This window comes from Mirounga angustirostris, unplaced genomic scaffold (genome assembly GCF_029215605.1).
Source record: "Mirounga angustirostris isolate CCGP_5_RB_7025 unplaced genomic scaffold, mMirAng1.0.hap1 SCAF_13, whole genome shotgun sequence".
NCBI lineage: Eukaryota > Metazoa > Chordata > Mammalia > Carnivora > Phocidae > Mirounga > Mirounga angustirostris.
The window spans coordinates 6770183-6790450 of record NW_026991721.1 but is presented as its reverse complement, the minus strand read 5'-3'; the positions used below and the strand labels follow the sequence as shown (position 1 = coordinate 6790450).

Below are 20268 nucleotides of genomic sequence, written 5' to 3'. Positions count from 1 at the left end.
ACTGCGCGCCAGCCTTACCAACGCCTGGCCTCCAGTCCCCGCCCTCGGGGCTTCCCGCCGCGGACTGCTCCCAGGCCGGCCCCGCCCCCTCCGCGGCGGCCCCGCCCCCCGGCCCGGCCCCGCCCCTAGGCGGAGCCAGCGCCCGAGCGGTAGCGGGAGAGGCTGCGGGACCCCAGCGCGGGAGGCGGCCACCAGGCGGGAGCCCCAGAGGTACCGGCGGGAGCGGGGGAGTGGAAGCACCGCGGTCGGGCCCGACAGGGGTAAAGGTGGCTTGGCGTGGGCCCGGGTGGTGTGTATGTGGAAGGAGGGTCCTTGCCGCGTTCGCCGCCTGCACCCCCCCCGAACCTCCGTCCGGGCTCCAGTCCCGAGTCAGCACGTCCAGTCCCCTGCATCCGGCCGGCGGCCCCCACTCTCCTCTGCGTGACGGCCCGGCCCTGCCCGGCCAGTGTGAGGGCGACTGGATGCGGCAGCCCCCGACTCCTCTGGGCGGCGCTGGCGACTGCCCCTGCTGCCGGCTGTGTGCGGGGCTCCCCCTGTCCTGGGGCTCCCCTGATCTCAGGGCGGCCTCCTCCCCAGCCTTTGCACACCGCCACCCCTCACCGCCCCCCAGTCTTGGGTCTGGCCTGGGAGGAAACATCTGTCGCGCCCCCTGGCAGCAGAAATGGGGTCATGACCTCCAGATGTGCTGGGAAGCGTCCAGCGGCTCCTCCTGGGGCAGCCAGGCCTTCCGGATCTGTGGGGGCGGGGCCGGCCCTCTCCCCCCAGTGACACAGGCTGCGAGGAATGTCCCGGCCTCAATGGACCCTGTGTGAAGCCGCCGGGTGGGGGGCAGAGCCCAAGCACACCCCCCAAGGCAGGGCCAGAGCCCAGCACTGGGCCAGAACAAGAGGCAGCCCACGGGCTGTGCACACACACGTACACAGAGCTCAGCTCACACGGAACAGGGGCCTCCACAGCTCCCCTCTCTCATGTCCCCTCCCACCCCAACACACACATCACAGCCCAGACCCAAGAGCTTGGCACATAGAGCAAGGGCCTGCCTGCCTCACCACCACATACTTAACACATGGCCAGCTTCACACTCTTGAACCTCCTTTCAGTCTCCCAGTGGTGTTGGCAAAGGGCAGAAGGTTTAACCCCATTTTAGAGATGAGAGAACAGAGGCTAGACATTGTCCTAGGAGAAACTATGGGAGGAGGCACCCCAAGCTTGGAGGCCTACCCTTGCGTGGTCCTGGAGCTTTAGATGAGGGCTGCACGGAGCCCCTGCCCCCACCCTGTCCTAGCCCAGCCACACACAGTGTCACTGGAGGATGCGCGAAGACCTGCCAGCAATTGTCTGTGTTCCCAGTGGAGGGTCCCACATCCCTGCCCTGCCTGCCCACACCAACCTGGGTTCACCTGCGGTGGCTTCCCCTCCCCACTTTCTCACATCACCCTTTGCATCTGCCCTTGGTCTTGACGCATTTCCTCATTTAGCAGGTCACGGGCGCCTTGGGTGTCTCAGTCTGACATCCTGTGAGACTTTGAGCCTCAGCCCAACCCCCACTCACCTCACACCTACCCACACAGGGATAGGAGTGGGCAGGTACTGCACTGTTTAGGCCTGGGAGATTGACAGACCCAGGTTCAAATCCTAGCTGTAATGTGGAATTACTTCAGGCAAGAGCCTCCTCTTATCTGGACCTCAATTTAACCATTTGTCACATGGGCCTCAGACTTCCCCGTCAGTATCAGTGAGCCCAGGTAGGCAGAGGTCCCATGGTCCCAGTTCCTGTAAAGGAGCTTCATCCATGTGACTCCTTCCCCTGCCCCCAGGCATGGCCGCAGTCACCTGCAGAGAGTGGGCCTGGCTGGGCCTGTCCTTCAGGCCAGGGTGATGGGTCCCATGACTGCACTGGTGTGATCCCAGAACCTTCCTCAGGATATGGGGCTGAGCAGGGGGCTGGGCTCAGAGTTGGGGCCACTTCCTGTACCAAAGGAAGTCCTCTTGTCGTTTCTATTGCCCTGCCAGTGCCCCCTGGGAACCCCTGTGTCCTTGAGGTATTGAGGCCATGAGGGCCAGGGCATTGAGACTCGGCTTCTGGGTGCTCAGCTCCTCAGGGACCCTGGAGGAAGTGGGAGGGGCAGGGAGGAAGGTCTCTGGGGACAGGACGTCCTCCCTTTGTCAAGTGGGCCGGACCCAGACACCAGTGGCCCCATGGGTTTCCCGTCCGTGCGGGGACAAATCATCTATCTGACTGGGCCAGGACTTGGCGGGGACCCTCATTCTGGGCCCAGGCCAAAGCCAAGGTGTGTGAGTGGGAACTGAGGGACCCTGGCAGCCCGGGTGCTGCCCAGGTTCCAAGACCCCCGGGGCCAAGGCCGGGACAGCCCAGGCCCTGGCCCTGCCCAGCGCTTAGCTGGAGGAGGGGGCTGGAAACCTCAGCCTGAGGCAGACAAGGAAGTGGCCAGGAAAGCGGAAGCGGCTTTGATGGTCGCGGAGGGGGCCGGAAGCCAACGGCGTGGTGGAGGACCAGGCTGGGGGCCTGGGTTCCTGTTTTCTCCCCAGGCCCCTCTGAGCAGCCCCCTCCTCCCTCAGGGCAGGAACTGGCCTGCCGCCTGGGCACCAACCACCCGTGCCCGCCAATGCGACCCGGCCCCCGGAGAGCCAGGCCCACAGCGCGCCCATGTGGGCCGGCGGCGTGGGGAGCCCTCGGCGGGGCGCGGGCCCTGCGCCCACCGATGACCTCTTCGCCCGCAAGCTGCGCCAGCCTGCCCGGCCGCCGCTGACGCCGCACACCTTCGAGCCGAGGCCGGCCCGGGGCCCGCTCCTGCGCAGCGGCAGCGACGCGGGCGAGGCCCGGCCCCCCACGCCAGCCAGCCCTCGTGCCCGTGCCCACAGCCACGAGGAGGCCAGCCGCCCTGCCGCGGGCCCCACCCGGCTCTTCACGGACCCGCTGGCCCTGCTGGGGCTGCCGGCCGAGGAGCCAGAGCCCGCCTTCCCGCCAGTGCCTGAGCCCCACTGGTTTGCCCACTATGACGTGCAGAGTCTGCTCTTTGACTGGGCTGCCAAGCCTCGGGGGACAGGGGGCCACGCAGAGGCCGGCTCTGGGCCTCCGGCCTCTGCTGAGGACCCATCTGCCAGCTCGGACCTGCTGCTCGGGGCGCCTGGCTTTGTGAGTGAGCTCGGGGGTGAGGGCGAGCTGGGCCTGGGTGGACCCGTGTCCCCACCCGTGCCCCCTGCACTGCCCAACGCCGCCGTGTCCGTCCTGGAGGAGCCGCAGAACCGGACTTCAGCCTACAGCCTGGAGCATGCAGACCTGGGCGCTGGTTACTACCGCAAGTACTTCTATGGCAAAGGTAAGGGAGGGGGGGGCGCTGCCTGGCTGGGCGGCAGCCCCTGTCACCTGAGGGGCACACAGGAGGGCTCATGAGTTGTCCTTTCCCTGTTAAGTTCCTGGCCATATGAAGGATCATGCTCTGCCTCTGGGGCCAAGACTGCCCTGCGGAGCCTAGCTTTAACCACCTTCCCAAAGGCCTTCGGCCTCCGTCTGATTCATCCTCCTACCCCTCCGGGCTGGGGAGAGATTTCCTACCAGCATTTCTGCGAGGTGAAAACTGAGGTCTGAAAACCTCTGCACCCTTGTGGGAACCTTGTTCTCGACAGTGGCCGGGAGGGAGGGCCGCATACGTCCTGCCGCAGAACATGGGCGTGGAGTGCGGGGGGGCCTTGAAGGATCTAGGCCTGGAAGCAGGCAGGCCTCGGCCCCCGGCGCCGGGGGCAAGATGTGCTGTGTGCGGGGCCGCCGAGGGGGCGAGGCACAGGGCCAAGCATCAGGGAGCCCGCACCGAAAGGGATTTGGCCAGGTAGGATGTGGGCGGGGCAGCGGAGGGAGTGGGCCTTAGTCTAGGGTATGCACTAGGTGATGAGATGGGAGCGTGGGCGGGGCTTAGCGATGGGCATGGTCGAGCCCGGGTGGGACTCCCAGGGGGGCGGGAACCCGGTCATTCACGGCCCGGGGGGCGGGGCGGGGGGGCCCTCCCCTCCAGAACATCAGAACTTCTTCGGACTGGACGAGGTGCTGGGTCCGGTGGCAGTGAGCCTGCGGCGGGAAGAGAAGGAAGGCAGCGGAGGGGGCACTCTGCACACCTACCGCATCATCGTGCGGACCACACAGGTGGGCCGGGGTCATGCGATCAGACCGCGGATTGCCTCCTCGAAAACCTGTATGGATTCTGAGCGTCCCTACATCCCCTCCTCAGCTCCGGACCCTCCGCGGCACCATCTCGGAGGATGCGCTGCCGCCGGGGCCCCCGCGGGGCCTGTCCCCTAGGAAGCTTCTGGAATACGTGGCTCCGCGGCTGAGCCCGACCTGCCTGCGCCTGGGCTCGGCTTCACCGAAGGTGCCACGCACGCTGCTCACGCTGGACGAACAAGTGGTGAGTGGCCGGCGGCCCCCGCCCCACCCCCGCACCCCCCTGCCCCCAGCCCAATAGCTACACCTGATCGGAACCCAGTCTGTCCAGCTCGCAGCCGCGTAGCCCTGACCCTGAGCCGGAGCTAGACGGTGACCCAGGAGAGCTGGCTTTTCAGAGAGGGCAGCAGAGGTCATCCAGAACCTTGCCTCTCCAAGTAAAATTTGTAGACCAGCAGCAGCCACATTATCTGGGAGCTTGTTAGAAATGCAGATTTTGGGGCCCTGACCCCCATCTATTGAATCAGAGGCTGTACTTTAAGAAGATCTCTAGTTAATTCCTATGTACATCTCAGCTGAGAAGCACTGGTCTGACCACCCGCTCCCCTTCCTGCACGCCCCTCTCATCCCCTGTCCACTTGCCCTGCAAGGTGCTGCTTAGTCTCCTCTCAGTGTGGGGTGCTTACGCCTTGGGGCTGCCTATTCCACCGTGGGACAGTGGAAGTCCTTCCCTAGCCTGTGCTGAAAGCTGCCTACTGGCTCTGATTCTCCTCCTCTGTGTCATTCAGTCTGTCAGCCATTCAACAAACTTTTCCTCACACCTTGGTGCCAGGCCCCAGACTGGATGCTGGGGACATGTCCAGACCAGGTGCTGTCCTTGAGGAGCTCACAGCCCACGGGGGTGGGGTGGGTGGGGGGAGCCCCACAGAGAATCGTGGGTGATCGTGGAGCAGTGAAAGGGGAATGTTAAAGGCTCCATGGGGCACCAAGGTTCGTCCTGCCTTGGCTAGGGGCTTAGCATCATGGTAGAAATGTAAGAATTTGAGTCAGAAAGAGCAGGCACTTTCTGGGCAGAAGGAATGACTTGTGTGAAAGCTTAGAGACTGAGAGCAGGTCACATTGGGGTCCTGTAGGCAGTTCTGTGTGACTGGAGTCGTGCTTGGGGGGGAAGGGGTGGGGAAGGCTTGCATTTGGTGGTGGAGGCACTGGGGAGCCATGGAAGATATGAGAGGTAGAGCAGCCCTCTGGTTGCAGTATGGGAGCAGGGAGGCCAGGCCAACGGCTGTTGCAGTCATCCAGGCCAGACTGGCGGTGATGGCAGAGGTGAAGGGGAGGGGACAGTCCAGGGGTAGAGGGTGGGATGGAAGCATGCAGGGAGGAGATGAGGTGAGGGATGGACATCTGGGCAGCTGGAGAAGTGTGTCTGGAACTCAGAAGAAAGGTCTGGGCTGGAGGTAGAGACTGGAGCGTGTTCCCATGGAGACGGCTGTTGCAGTCACTGAGGGCGAAGACCATGGTGGAGAAGAGGCCCAGGCTGGAGACAGTGGGGTCGCTAGGGTCTCAGGCAAAGGTCAGTTCCAGTTGTTCCAAGTGCCCACTACGGTGGGAGTGTGCCAGGAGGAAGCCATGTCCGTGGGCTGTCAAGGGGGGAGCTGGGGTGGAGGGGGAGCTGCAGGGGTTTGGAGGGACGAACTTAAAGTGGGGCCTGTGGGTATAGACAAGTTTCCTAAGAAGGAAGGAGGCCCGAGCTGGAAGGGCCAGAGCACCTTGAGCTCTTCACGATTAACCCCCGACGGAAAGGAGCCAAAGGAGCCAGGAGCAGGGTGAGCGAAGGTGGTGCAGGGCTCAAGGCTTCCAGAGGCTGGGCTGGGCTGGGCTGGGGGTGCTAGGATTCGAGGGAGGGGAGGACAGGCTAGCCTTGAGATAAGGAGGATGACAGTGTGAACACTTACTGGGATCAAGCACACCCTGCTTGGGGTCCTTTCCACGAATTACCTCCTCTCTGGTCACATGAGAACCAACTCGCCTCCTGGTCCCTTCCCACCTGTGACTTCTCTACCCTCCCGAGCACTGGTAGCAGGACCTACCGAACCCTTTTATATGTGGAGACGCGGAGGAGGCTTAGGGAGGGTGGTGCTAAGGGCCACATGTAGAGACAGCCTGGCCCCCAGGTCATTCCCCAAGACCCGGTGGGCGCAAGGCCCGAGAGACTGAGGCCTGGGCCTTCTCTGCCTGTGCCTGCCCCTGCAGCTGAGCTTCCAGCGGAAGGTGGGCATCCTGTACTGCCGCGCGGGCCAGGGCTCGGAGGAGGAGATGTACAATAACCAGGAGGCGGGACCGGCCTTCATGCAGTTCCTCAACCTGCTGGGCGACGTGGTGCGGCTCAAAGGCTTTGAGAGCTACCGGGCCCAGCTGGACACCAAAAGTGAGGCCCGGGGGCTGGGGTGTGGGGGCAGACAGCCTTGGTGAGAACCAGCTGCCGTGTCACTTCTCCGCCCTGTGTTGTCCTGGGCCTGGGCTCGGGGTTGCAGAGTCCTTTGGGTAGGCTGAGGACGCGGGTCAGGGGCTGCAGAAGCCAAGCAAGCTGTAGGCTGGAAGGAGGGACTAGGATTGTCCCCCAAGGCCCCGATGCCCTACTGCCTGAGCTGGAGCCCAGGGGGTTTGCGGGCACCACTCCCCACACCACACCCGTAGTCCACCAGCCCAGCTTTGTGGGGAGCACCCCTGCCTCCCTGGTTGGAAGCGCCCCAGGGCCCCTTATGGAGCACCAATCTTGCCTCCCACACTCAGCTGCTCCCCACATGCTGGTGCCGGGGCCAACATCTGTCCTCTCCCGGGACCTCCACCCCCGCCTCCCTCATAGCAGGCCATTCCTCATTTTGGTCTTCATTCCATCTCAGCACCCGCACACCGACCTGAGGCTGGAGGCTGGAGCCTGTGGTGGGGAGGGGAAGGGAGCAGCCAAGGCTGAGGCCCTTAGACTTCATGGCCCAGTGGCGGGAAGGGGTTGTCCACCTGTTGGTTGGGAGCACGGGAGCTCCAGACTGCAGGTAGGGATGGCAAATTCCAGCAGATTCCCCTTCTCCTTCTGTGTCCCCAACTCCCTGGCCACAGCGGATTCCACAGGCACGCACTCCCTCTACACCACGTACCAGGACCACGAGATCATGTTCCACGTGTCCACGATGCTGCCTTACACCCCCAATAACCAGCAGCAGGTGGGCGGGGGCTCGAATGGGGCTGGGGGATGGCCAAGGGCTTCTGGGGAACCCTGCGGGGCTGTTGTGTGGGCGGTGGGCATTTGAGCCTTGGCCTGAGTTCTCTTGAGCCTTAACAACCCTCCCCAAAGACAAACACCCGACCTTCACCAGGGGCAGGTGGGGGAGCCACTGACGCCCAGGCTCTGCCCTGACTGAATGAGGAGGGGCTTGGGGGACAGACAGATCCAGCTTACATCCCGCCATCTAACTCCCAGCTCCTGCGGAAACGCCACATCGGCAACGACATCGTGAGCATCGTGTTCCAGGAACCCGGCAGCAAGCCCTTCTGCCCCACCACCATCCGCTCGCACTTCCAGCACATATTCCTAGTGGTGCGGGCTCACGCGCCCTGCACGCCGCACACCTCGTACCGGTGGGTGCCTGGGCGGTTCCAGTCCCGCCGTTGTCAGGGGCCCTCCCGGCTGCCCCTAACTCCCGCCTCCCTCCCCTCAGGGTGGCCGTGAGCCGCACCCAGGACACCCCGGCCTTTGGGCCAGCTCTGCCCCAGGGCGGGGGCCCGTTCGCGGCCAACGCCGACTTCCGCGCCTTCCTGCTGGCCAAGGCGCTCAACGGCGAGCAGGCAGCGGGCCACGCACGCCAGTTCCACGCCATGGCCACGCGCACGCGCCAGCAGTACCTGCAGGACCTGGCCACCAACGAGGTGACCACCACGTCGCTGGACTCGGCTTCGCGCTTCGGCCTGCCCTCCCTGAGCGGGAGGCGGCGAGCGCCCCCTCGGGGCCCGGGCGCCGAGCTGCAGGCGGCGGGGGCGCTGGTGTGGGGCGTGCGCGCGGCGCCGGGGGCGCGGGGCGCGGCAGGGGCCGGGGCCGAGGCCGGCGGTCCCGACGACGCCGAGGTGCCCTGCCTGCTGGGCGTCTCTGCTGAGGCGCTGGTGCTGGTGGCGCCGCGCGACGGCCGCGTGGTCTTCAACTGCGCCTGTCGCGACGTGCTGGCCTGGACCTTCTCCGAGCAGCGGCTCGACATGTACCACGGCCGCGGGGAGGCGATCACGCTGCGGTTCGACGGGCCCCCCGGCCAAGCCGTAGGCGAGGTCGTGGCGCGCCTGCAGGTGAGGCCCGGGAGTCAGGGCGGCCACTCGCCGCCGGGTCCCTCGGCGCCTCGGGGGCCGAGCGGGCGCTGCAACGCCTCGCTCCCGCCGCCTCTCCCGCGAAAGGGGACAGCGGGGCGCTTGGCAAAGCTGGAACTGGGGGGGGGCGGGGAGGAGGTCCTCGGGCAGGTGACTCTGGTCTCTGAGCCCCAGGCCCTCGTCTGCCGCGTGGGTGTGGGGCGGTCCGTGCGGCCTGGGACCCGGGCCGGGGGTGGGGGTGGCGCGGCGCGGCCCCCGCTCACTCCCCGCCCCGCCCCAGCTGGTGAGCCGCGGCTGCGAGACGCGTGAGCTGGCGCTGCCCCGCGACGGCCAAGGCCGCCTGGGCTTCGAGGTGGACGCCGAGGGCTTCGTCACGCACGTGGAGCGCTTCACGTTCGCCGAGACGGCGGGGCTGCGGCCCGGGGCGCGCCTGCTGCGCGTGTGCGGCCAGACGCTGCCCACGCTGGGCTCCGAGGCCGCCGCCCAGCTGCTGCGCTCGGCGCCCAAGGTCTGCGTCACCGTCCTGCCCCCCGACGAGAGCGGCCGGCCCCGCAGGTCAGGGCCGGGACGCGGGGAGGTGGGAGGACCTGGCCGCTGGCCACCGCGGAGCCTGTGCCTCCCGGGTCACCATTAGCGTTCTCCCGGGAATACCTACCGTGAGGAAGGCTCTCCTGCTCAAGAGAATGCCATGTCTCGTAATCTCTGAGTCACGTATGCAGAGTGAGGCCAATTAAGCAGGCTGGCTTCACTGCTCAGGATCTAACAGCCAGCCCCATCGTTTTTAGTTTTAAAAATTATTTATTTAGGGGCGCCTGGGTGGCTCAGTTGGTTAAGCGACTGCCTTCGGCTCAGGTCATGATCCTGGAGTCCCGGGATCGAGTCCCGCATCGGGCTTCCTGCTCAGCAGAGAGTCTGCCTCTCTCTCTGACCCTCCCCCCTCTCATGCTTTCTATCTCATTCTCTCTCTCAAATAAATAAATAAAATCTTAAAAAAAAATTATTTATTTAGAGAGAGTGCGAGAGCACGAGCTGGGGGGGTGGGGGGGTGGGCAGAGGAGAGAGAGAATCTCAAGCTGACTCCCCGCTGAGCGCAGAGCCCACGCCAGCTGGGTCTCACAGCCCCCAGATCGAGGCCTGAGCCGAAACCAAGATTCAGATGCTCCACAGACTCAGCCGTCCAGGTGCCCCTATAGCCCCATCTTTTTTTTTTTTTTTTTCTTTAAGGATCATCCACAGGTTACTTGCTGCGTTAAGCCAGGATATGCAGAACTTTTTCTGTAAAGGGTCAGATAGTAAATATTTAGGTTTTCTGGGCCCTCTGGTCTCTGCCACAGGTACACAGCTCGGCTGTAGCACAAAAGCATCCGTAGACGATGGGTAAATGCATGAGTTTTCTTTATTCCACTAAAACTTTATTTGTGAACACTGAAATTCGAATTTTCTTGATTTTCACGTGTCATGAAATATTCTTTTGATTTCCTTCAACTATTGAACAACGTAAAAACCACTCTTGGCTCAGAGGAGTACATAAGTGGTCACAGCTGCTAAAACAGAAAGGCACGGGCTGGATTTGGTTCTTGGGCAGTAGGTTTTAAAAGATTTTTTTTTTTAATTTATTTATTTGACAGAGAGAGAGAGTGAGAGAGGGAACACAAGCAGGGGGAGTGGGAGAGGGAGAAGCAGGCTTCCCGTGGAGCAGGGAGTCCGATGCGGGGCTCGATCCCGGGACCCCGGGACCATGACCTGAGCCGAAGGCAGACGCTTAACGACTGAGCCACCCAGGCGCCCCCTGGGCAGTAGGTTTTAGATCTCGGTGCTAAGTGATCTACTTGCCTTAGTATTTGAAGCCTCGCAGCAAGCTAGGAACCGGTATCGTTATCCCCATTTCACAGCTGGAGAAATCGGTGTCCGAGGGAGTTGCCCGGGATACACAGGGGCAGCGCTGGGGCTGGGAAAATGGCCAGTAGTCAGGCAAACATTTCTCACTGTTAGGGAGTTTGGAGAGCTCTCCTCCCGGAAGGCAGCCTGGCGCACGGCTGGGAGGAGGGCCGGAGATGCCGGACACGGGGGCCGGGGGGTTCCTGCCTGACACCGCCCCCTCCTCCCCGCAGGAGCTTTTCGGAGCTGTACACGCTATCTCTGCAGGAGCCCAGCCGGCGGGGGGCCCCGGAGCCGGTGCCGGATGAGGCCCCGGGGGTCCTGACCCTGCTGCCCATCACGAGGCAGCTGCTGCAAGTGTGCCTGCACGACGGTGGCAGTCCCACAGGGCCTGGGGATCTGGCTGAGGAGAGGACTGAGTTCCTGCACAGCCAGAACTCACCGTCGCCCCGCAGGTGCCCCCCGCTCGGCCTTCCCTCCTCTGTAGCACAGGGAGGCCGGACGGGCAAGGTCCGTGAAAGCAGGGGCCATGGGGTGCAGCTTCTCTCGCTGAGCTGTCCCTGATCTCCCCAGCTCCCTGTCAGACGAGGCTCCAGTCCTGCCCAACACCACCCCGGACCTCCTCCTGGCTGCCACGGCCAAGCCGGCAGCACCCAGCACTGGCAGAGAGACACCCCCCACCCAGGTGAGCAGAAACAAGACTCTGGAGCCCAAAGAACAGGGGTGGGCACAGTGGTGATGGTGGACGTCACTGTATCCATACCCATTAATACCCCCCAGGACGGGCCAGGCAGCCCCCGTGGTTGTGAGGACAGGGACGACCCGGCCCCAGAGCTGAGGGCCTCCTTCCTGCCACGAACCTTGTCTCTGCGGAACTCCATCAGCAAAAGTGAGTCTAGAGCGAGGTGTGGGGTGGGGGGGTGGGGGGCTCGGAGGGGTTGGCTTGGGCTTCCCTGGCTGAGCCCACGTCCTTGTGCCCCTAGTCATGTCTGAGGCAGGCAGTGAGACCCTGGAAGACGAGTGGCAGTCTATCTCGGAGATCGCCTCCACTTGCAACACCATCCTGGAGTCACTGTCCCGGGAGGGTGAGGCCACTGGGGCGCTGGGCGTCGGACCCAGGATAGGGTGGGGCTCTTTCTCCTTTCACCTCCCTGCCCAAATGATCTTTGTGTCCCCACAGGACAGCCCATCCCGGAGAATGGAGACGCCAAGGGAACTCCAAAGGCTGACGCTGAGTAAGCCTCCCTGTGCCGATCTAGCTCCTCCCTGCGCGCGTGTGGTCGCCGCCCGTGTCCGTACCCGAGAGCTGAGCGTTGTCCCGGGCAGGGCTCTGCTTTCCCCGCCACGGAAGTCTGTGAACACAGGGGCTGGCCTGTCTCATTTAAGTGGGTCTGGGAGCCAGCCGGCCGTGCTGCGGCCTACCTGGTCCCGTGACCTGACCCCTCTGTCCTCAGGCCAGAACCGAGGAGCCTGTCCGAGAAGGTCTCTCACCTGGAGTCCATGCTCAGGAAGCTGCAGGAGGACCTGCAGAAGGTGACGGGGTGGGCTGGGGGTCGGCAGGGAGTTACAGGGCTGCCCCGGGAAAGGAGCCAGCCCCGTGACACCTGCCGCCCCCCGCCCCAGGAGAAGGCCGACAGGGCAGCCCTGGAGGAGGAGGTGCGGAGCCTGCGGCACAACAACCGGAGGCTGCAGGCCGAATCGGAGAGCGCAGCCACCCGCCTGCTCCTGGCCTCCAAGCGGCTGGGCTCCCCCACCAGCGAGCTGGCCTGAGCCGTCTGGTCCAGCCTCAGCTGCGGACCTGCTCGCGCCTGCTCAGGCCCTTCGGGGCGCCTGGGTCACAGCAGGGCCCGGGGCCCACCTCAGGAACCCTCCCTGCGCTCCGAGGCGCGTCTTAGCACTGCCCCCCCCCCCCCCGCCCATTATTTGGTGGTGAAGTCGCCCTCACCCCGTCCCTGTTTGTAAATATTCTGGAGAAAAGGGGACTTCAGGGAGTAAAGAAGCCACTACTGTTTGTGTCTGTGCGGGTGTTCGTGATACGACAGGGGAGGGGTCTTGCCCCCAGAGGCTCCAGCCAAGTTCCCAGGACCGCTTAGGACAGGCCTTTGGAACATTGGCTCAGGGTTAGGTTGGCGCTCACTGAGGGGTTCTCTGAAGCTGGGTCACCCCTTGGTTTCTCTCTCACATTTTTTTGGTCTGTTGGGAAGCAGATGGTCACGCCCCGCACCTACTCTGCTTTGTTATGGGAGCCAGCTTTGCCCCGGAACCAAACCTGAGGAACGGAGATGAGGGGCAGAGGGACAGAGGTGGCCCTGAAGGGCAGGGGAGGGATGGAGTTTAGGCATCAACGAGAGCCTGACTATGCCCGGATATAAAGGCCCTCACTTTCCAGGCGCTGCCCGCCAGTGCAGGCCGCATCTCCTCTCTGTAGGCCGGCGCTCCCTTGACCCCAAGAGGTGACTGTACGACACTGGGAAAGCCAAGGGAGAGGCGTGGCCTGGGCGGGAGAACTAGGGCTCACTCGTTCCCCTTGGGTCCTCAAGCTGGGCACACTGCGCTCAGCTAAGCCGACCGCTTCCTCCGGTTAGGAGCCCTCTCACCCCTTCTCACCCTTCCGGGTCCCTCCTGGGGCGCCCCCTAGCCACGCCCCCGGTGCTGGGGTTCCATCAAGCCCCGCTTCTCCGGGTGCTATCCCGCAGGTTCGGAGGGGTCCTGACCTGGCGACTACGCTTGCGGGGGTGGGCCGGGGCAGCCTCTTGCCGGAAGCGCAGCTTGGCCTGGTCCCTGAATGGCCCACCTGCTTCGGGCCCCACCCCTGACTCCGCCCCCTGGGCAAGAGGCTGGAGCGCGAGCTCGGCTCCGCAGACGCCTTCTGGTACCCCGACCTTCCGCGGCCCGCTGGCGTCCTCCTTGCAGGCACAGTCCATCGGAGTCTGCAGCCAGGGCCTGCTGGTCCCAGGGGACGCGCTCCAAACAAGCCCCACTGACAACCTCTGCCTTTACCCCCCCGCAGCAGTGCGAAGCCCAGAACTTAGACGCCGTCGGTCTCAGGACGGGGGTTTCCCCGCAGCGCATTACCTGCCCCGCCCCTCACAGATTGCTATCTCTGCGCATGCGCACTTGGGAAGGCAGGGTCCTGCGGGCCAAGGCCTTTCACGAACACTGCTTTACTGCGCCTGCGTCAGGCCAAGCCGGAAGTACGTCCAGCTCCCCCTCTTCGGGCTGTGGCCTAGCTTTTGTTTAGGCCTCCCTGGGCTGCAGGTTTATTTCGTCGGCCCCCGCAGAACAGGATGGCCCAGGTTGGCCTTTACCTGGAATCTCCCCTTCCCCAACAGATGCAGACTTTCCCTTGCCAATCCAAGAGATGAAATTCAAACCTCTTAGTCCAGTGTCCTTGGTCTTTTATAGCTTGGCCCCATCAAACTTTTCCAACATTCTCTTTTACCCTCCTCACTTTCAAACGCTGGTAGCCGCTCTGTAAAGACTCACCCTGCTCTGTTGGCCTAAGACCTAAAGCTGATGGGGCCTCTGTGACGCCCTTCCTGAAACTACTCCATTCCCGCCGCCAATGGGCCCTGCTGGCCTCTCACGACGCTGGGACACCACCCACGTTAGCTGCCTGCTTTCATGCCCCCGCATTTCATTCCCAGGGCATCCTCAAACTGCAAGCTTCTAGACGGCAACGCAAATATTCATCCAGCTCTGTATCACTTATGTCCAGCCTGACGTGACCAGCAAAGAGTGTGCTGTTTGCTGAAAGAAGGGAAATCTCCGGCCAGCTTGGCAATGAATTTATTAGTTCAGAGTAGAAAGAGCAAGAGTCCAACTGCTTCGATTCTTCAGTAAAAACTGCGCCTCTTGATTGGAGAGCTGCCAGCCTGCCCTCCCCCCTACTCTCCAAACAACTAGCCCTACTATTAAGGCACTTGAGAAAAGGGGGAACAGAGGTGTCTCAGACCGAACCGCCCTAGATCCTGGGAAGGGCCAGGGCTGAGCGAGGGAAGAGCCGGCAGAGACCTCTGCAAGGCCAGGCCAGGCCCTCAAATGCTGGTGTTGGTTCAAGGACAATGCCAGCGCCACAGAGGGGCTGGTAAGGAGTATTATTTTGGCACAAGGTGGGGATAATCCAGGATTTGAGGAAGACACTTGGTGATAAGGCTTTGTGGCCTCAAAGGCCATAGCTCCAGCCTGTCCCTCTCTCTGGGAGAGTATTAGGAGCTGGAGGGTACGGATGGGAGCCCCCAGAATTCCCTATAAAGAGAAGGGAGCTGAACATCAGGATAGGGGAAGAGTTTGAGTCCTCCCTGCTCCCCACTTTCCAGAGAAGTTAATGCTTCTGCTTAAGCACCTCCAAAAAGAGAGAGAGATAGACACTACCAATAAAAGAATAAAATGCCCCCCCCGGAAGACATTACCCAAAGAAGGTGGGGGCAGGTGGAGCACACCCCGCCCCCCCCGAATCCGGAAGTGCCCGCTTCGGGAGGGCTTCAGTCCCCTGCAACCCAGTGCTCCGGGCGGGGTAAGCGTCACCCACTTAGGAGCTGATCTGACTCAGAAGCGCTGAGAAGTCCATATCTGCAATGGAGGAGAAGTCTTCATCCCCTGAGAGGAGGCCGTTGGGGAGCCCAGAGGCCCCTAGGGGAGCAGGAGCTGGGTCAGGGGGCCTCTGGGACCCTGTCACCAGGCGCGTTATTGCCTCAGGGTACTCCATGAGCATGGGCTCGGCTGTGTGGGGGGCCACAGATACACCCTGGTTCAGGAGCTGCTGAAACTCAGAGTTGTCGACGGATGCCAGGTCTGTGAACACGGCGGGGTCAGTGCTGTTGCCCAGCAGGGCCCCCAGGTCTTCGTCGGCATCAAACTGCAGCTGCAGCAGGGCCTCTGAGAGTGTCCCTTCCCCGGCCTGGGTGGTCTTGGGGGCTGGGGGGACCACAGCCTGAGCAAGGCCTGGGGCTAAGATTGGGGCAGGGGCTGGGGCAGGGGCTGGGGCCAAGGCAGAGGTCTGGTTTGGGATCTGCCCCGAAGAAAAGACCATGGGGGAGAACTCATCAAAGTTGATGGTGCTGAGGGATGGCGTAAAGGGATAGGACTGGGGAGCTGGGGAGAGAGAGACAGAGAGTCAGGGGTCAGAGAGAGCTTCAGAGACCCACCCTGTCTGTGCCCCAGCCCCTGTCGGTAGGGCTTAGGATCAGCCCCTCCCTAGGAGGTCCCTGCCAGCACCCTCACTCCCTCCTTTTACTCCACCTGACCTACGCAGTTCTATCCTCACCTCCTCCAGCCCCCAAAGCTCTCCCAGCTTCTTAGAGGAAGGGATGCTGTTCACTTTACAGCTGAAAACTAAGTCCCGAGAGACCACGAGATCAAGGAGCATCCAGTGTCGTGGCCTGAACCAGGGCACTTCATTACTCTTTTTTGAGCTACAGACCAGCACATACGTTCTGCTACATTAGAGGAAATTTTGATTCCCTAATTCAACTGAAAGCTGAAGGCAAAGACTGCATTTTTAAACTGTTTCCCAAGGCATCCAACATGGGATTTAGCTGACACAGTGGTTCTCAGCCCGCAGTGCTCATTGGCTAGTGCATTAGCTGGCTGGGCCACACTTCCGAAGCCTCCGATTGCACAGGTCAGTAACGGGACCCAGGAGTGCACATCTTCACCACTCCCTAATGGCTCGGATGTAGGTAACTAGGCCTGCAGCCCTGAGAAACATGAGCCCAACAGAGAGCAGGCTTCAGCTGACTGCTTGTCCCCCCAACCCAGGTGTCTAAACCACAGGCCAAACAGATTTGAGCCTGTAGTTCCAGTGGGGCAACAGGAAATCCTTACCTGGCTTGGGGACAGAAGTTGCGCTTCGGCAAGGCACGGCAATGCGCCGGGGTGGAGGCCGGGGGTCGGCGGGTCCTGTGGGGCAAGGCTGGGTCAGTCCCTAGCTCCCAGTTCCTAGCTCCCTCCCCCATCCACCACCTTCTCTCTAATGCTCTCCACTACCCCTCTCACCATTGAAAGGACTCTTTTTCATGATGCTCTTGAAGGTCTCATATGTCCTTTTGCGTTTCTCCTCAATCCGGTGACGATCATCTAGAAAAGAAATGGGGGGAAGTGGGCCTTGCTCTTTTCAGCTGGATCCCCAGAGCTTTCAAAGGACGCTCAGGAGGAAGATGATGAGAAAAGCTCTCCGTAGATCCTTTCTCCAAACCCTCCCTGCCAATGAGAAGAGCCGCACAACACTGTGAGACACAATTCTGAGAATCCCACAGCTTTCTGAGAAGGCCTCTGTTAGCTGAATGCAACCTCCAAAGTCCACATGGACGCCTCCAAGTAAAGAGGCCAAGCTCTGGGGCGACAGGAGCCCTTGTGGGACCCTGTCTCCAGCTTATTTGCATCGCCCACATCCTAGCTCACCCCCAGCCTGGAATCAGGCCTGGCCAAGATCTTTGCGCTCTGGGGCAGCTGAGGCACGACAGGCTTGCTGAAGACCAACAGAGACCCGGACTCTTATCTCGGATGGTTGGCTAGTTCAGCCCGGAGCCTCCAGGACTGCCTAAGTACTGTGGCATGTGGACAACTCCGAAGTCCTCAGTCCAAAGCCAACCTCATCTCACCTCCAAAATCTGCTTCCTCCTCCTCCAGTGTCCCCTCACCACCCATCTGCCCTGCCACTAAAACTAGGAAAGCTTGAAATCATCCTCAGCATCTTCCTTTGTCTCACTCCCCACCATCCACTAACTTGACACACATTTACCAAGCACCCACCACATGCAGGCTCCATTCTGGCCACTAGGGATATGGCTGTGAGTAAGCAGACAAGACTCCTGCTCCCCCAAAAGCTGACACCCTAGTGACCGGGGGCAGAGACACAACCACATACAAGTGATAGGAGCTCTGAGGAAGAGACACAGGGTGATGTAACAGAACTGGAAGTGAGGTTGGAGAGTTGAGGTGGCCACGGAAGCAGTGGTGTGAGCCCATCGTGTGAGGATCTGGGGCCAAGCATTCCAAGCCGAGGCAACAGCTGGAGAGCAGGTCCTGGGGAGGACCCAGGGAGGCCAGCGGTGGAGGGGACCTTGGCCATTTGCTCCACAAGGTTCACAGCACATCTCCTGGACCACTGCAGCATCTTCCCTGCAATGGCCTCCCTGCCTTCAGTCTCTCCTCTCCAATCCTCTACACACTCCTGCCAGAGTGAGGTTCCAGAACCACTGGTGCCCCTTCCTTGCTTGAACCTTCGGTGGCTCCCACTGCCTTTAGGACAAAATCCTGAATGAATGCCTGAGTCTGACACTCAAGGCTCGCTGCTCGCTGGCAGCTCCCGCGAGGTTGCCCCCAAACACAGTGGGCGCCCTCCAACACCCCTGCACCTTCAGGTGCCTGTCTGCCTGCCTACAGAATGCACTTCTGGGTCTTTCTCCACCTTAAATGCTCCCGCTCCACGTGGCCATCTCCAGCTCTTTGCACACGCCTGCCTCCATCTCACACGTCATTCTGTCACTTAAGAATCTGTTCTGCGTGTTTGTCTTTCTCACGTGACTGAGCTTCTGGAGCGCAGGGAACACAGCTCCGTCATCTCTGTATTCACACTCCCCGGCACAGGCCCAGACACCAAGTGGGCTCTCGGTAATTATTTGTGGAAAGAACCGATGGCTGTTTCAGGGGTTGCTTTCCAAACTCTATTAGACTGTTCCGAGGGCCGAAAATACCCTCAGGCCAGATGATGGGCTTTGGATTGAAGATCATTCTGACTGTTCCTAATGTGGTCAGGTGCCCAAAAGCCTGGACCAAATCATGACGATGTGGTTGTGACAAGAGACACACAGCATGCCAACAGGACCCTAGAGCCACACGGCCTGGGTTTAAATACTAACTCTGCGACTATCAGTGTGACCTCGGGCAAGTTAGACACCATCTTCTAAAATCAGGTAATTCACGGATATGCTCAGAATAGGACCAAACACGTAGTAAGGGCTCAGTGCCTTGGGTGCCCTTACTATGAACTGAGGCAAGCAAGAGAATCTGACTACGGCATAAATCCCTGCCCTGACTCCAGTGTGTGACCCTCACCCACAGCTGCGTCTAGCCCCGGCCTCACTTTCACTGGCGGGAGTCCGCCAGCCCTGCCGCTTCCCTCCCCAGCTGTGTACCTGTGTCTGGCAAGTACTGGAATTCCATGGGCTCGCTGAGCTCCCGATCTGAAGGCCGCCGCAGCTGCATGGAGACACGCACGGGGGCCTGCAGGCTGGGGTCTGCGTAGGGAGGTGTCCGGAACACAATGGCCACTTGTCGGTGGACATCAGCTTGAGAAAAGGAGCCTCGGGCCTCCCAGCCTGGTCCCGTGAAATATACTTCAATGTCCTCTGCAGGAGATGGGGCAGATGTGTGGGTCACTGTGTTCAACTCACACAGCTCACCGCCCCCCACAATTGCTGAGACTTGTTTCCTGAGATACATCACTCTGCTGCCCCCGAGGTGTTGGGGGGAATGTTTAAAGCCAGTCTCCTGACACTCACCGTCTCTGCTCAGCCTTGCCCCTCACCTCCTGTTCCAGAGTCCAGCCCTCTTCCTGGTGTATACCTTTCTGCACCTTGTCACACAGCAGGAAGATCTCATCTCCCCCGAGGCAGCTCCCAGAGTTGCGGTTCACTCGGCAGATCTTGAGCTCGGCGGTGTTGGGGGCACCTGAGGGTGTGGGAATAAGGAAGGAAGCCCAGAACCATCAGAGGTCTCCAGTGCTGGCCTGCAGGAGATGCAACATCCCTGTCCATCCCAGAGTCAAGACTGTCCAGAGCTTGCTGACCACACCTCTGCAGCCAAGGTTCGACCAACCCCGTGGCTCCTCACCCGCAACTTATTTAGCAACTGTACGTACTAGCACTGACTATGTACCCAGCACCATTCTAGGCACGGAGAACACGACAAAACCCAAACATCTCTGACCTCACGGAGGTTACAGTCCAGGGGAACCAATCTGGTCACACCTCCTCTCTTTCCACTGCACCCAAGCAACCTTCAAGGCCCAGTATGCTTGGCAATAAACCCTTCCCTCCTGACCTCAACTTCATCCTGGTTTCCTATCCTTAGGGCTCCAGAGCCCTTTTGTTTTCATTCATCCTGGCTGGTTACATAATTAAAGAATGCAATTGATCAACATTGGCCCAATTCATCTGTGAACTTCCCATGAGCTTTCATCATTGAATTACTACTCTGTACCATCATCTTGTTCCTGGGAGTTCATTTCCTGGAGTTGTTAGTACAGTTCTGGGCACACCATCCTCTCATCACATATTCAGAGTGCCTGTCTTCCATCGGACTCCCTGCCAGCCTGGAAACTATGCCTTAAGGGCAGCTCAGGGTCTTCTCTGCCTTGTCCCCCCAGCCAGCACAGAGCTGGACATAGAAGAGATGACAAATACACTAGATACCTGAATGAAGCCAGAGCTCCTCTCACAGGCCATTCCCAGCCAACCCCCTTCCTCCTCCCAGGCTCGTCCCTCTCCCCTTCCCATGGCTCCTTGGCCACTTACGGTTGTCAAAGATGGGATGAGAGAGGACAGGTGACAAGCGGAGGGGCCTGCCTGCTGGGTCCCGCACTGTCACCTGGAAGCAGAGCCGCACCGCATTCAGGTCATAGTCCCCACGCTGTTCTTCTACGGGAACTGTCACAAAAACAGATGATCAGGGGATCAGGAGGCGTGGCGGGGGAGTGGGGGGAGGTGGGGCGTTCTGGGCCAGGGGGATTGCTTGAGTGTGTCCTAAAGGAGGAGGGAGAGAAGGTTCTCAACCCATCACTGACCTGGGTGACCCACCTGTGACCCTGGATGTCACATCCCCTCACTGACTCCCAGTTTCCCCAATGGTAAAATGGGAGAGTG

General features: G+C 61.2%; 2 protein-coding genes across 9 annotated transcripts in view; one reads left to right on the top strand and one right to left on the bottom strand.

The window, feature by feature from the left end:
* Window positions 1–102: 102 nt before the first annotated feature.
* Window positions 103–12411, top strand: SIPA1 (signal-induced proliferation-associated 1). 3 transcript variants are annotated; one of them, XM_045893282.3, is made up of 16 exons: window positions 103–210; window positions 2581–3341; window positions 4032–4159; window positions 4245–4421; window positions 6428–6602; window positions 7292–7395; window positions 7653–7810; window positions 7891–8506; window positions 8805–9079; window positions 10636–10857; window positions 10976–11087; window positions 11183–11291; window positions 11386–11487; window positions 11583–11637; window positions 11857–11935; window positions 12026–12411. In XM_045893282.3, the coding sequence occupies exons 2-16, from the start codon at window positions 2669–2671 to the stop codon at window positions 12170–12172; spliced, it is 3132 nt and encodes a 1043-aa protein (XP_045749238.1). In that variant the 5' UTR covers window positions 103–210; window positions 2581–2668; the 3' UTR covers window positions 12173–12411. The 3 variants fall into 3 exon arrangements, with proteins under 3 accessions (XP_045749238.1, XP_064432230.1, XP_064432229.1); XM_064576159.1 differs by lacking the exon at window positions 103–210 and adding an exon at window positions 245–2291; XM_064576160.1 differs by lacking the exons at window positions 103–210; window positions 11386–11487 and adding an exon at window positions 243–2291.
* A 1764-nt stretch (window positions 12412–14175) lies between these two features.
* RELA (RELA proto-oncogene, NF-kB subunit) overlaps window positions 14176–20268 on the bottom strand; it is a 43053-nt gene continuing 36960 nt past the window's right edge. For all 6 annotated transcript variants that reach the window (XM_064576169.1, XM_064576170.1, XM_054511836.2 and 3 more), the window contains 6 exons: window positions 19921–20052; window positions 18971–19075; window positions 18541–18753; window positions 16400–16480; window positions 16229–16303; window positions 14176–15496 (listed from right to left, as the gene is read on the bottom strand). In XM_064576169.1, the coding sequence (XP_064432239.1) occupies window positions 14934–15496; window positions 16229–16303; window positions 16400–16480; window positions 18541–18753; window positions 18971–19075; window positions 19921–20052 (1169 nt within the window). In that variant the 3' untranslated portion in view covers window positions 14176–14933. The remainder of the gene's footprint in view (window positions 15497–16228; window positions 16304–16399; window positions 16481–18540; window positions 18754–18970; window positions 19076–19920; window positions 20053–20268) is intronic.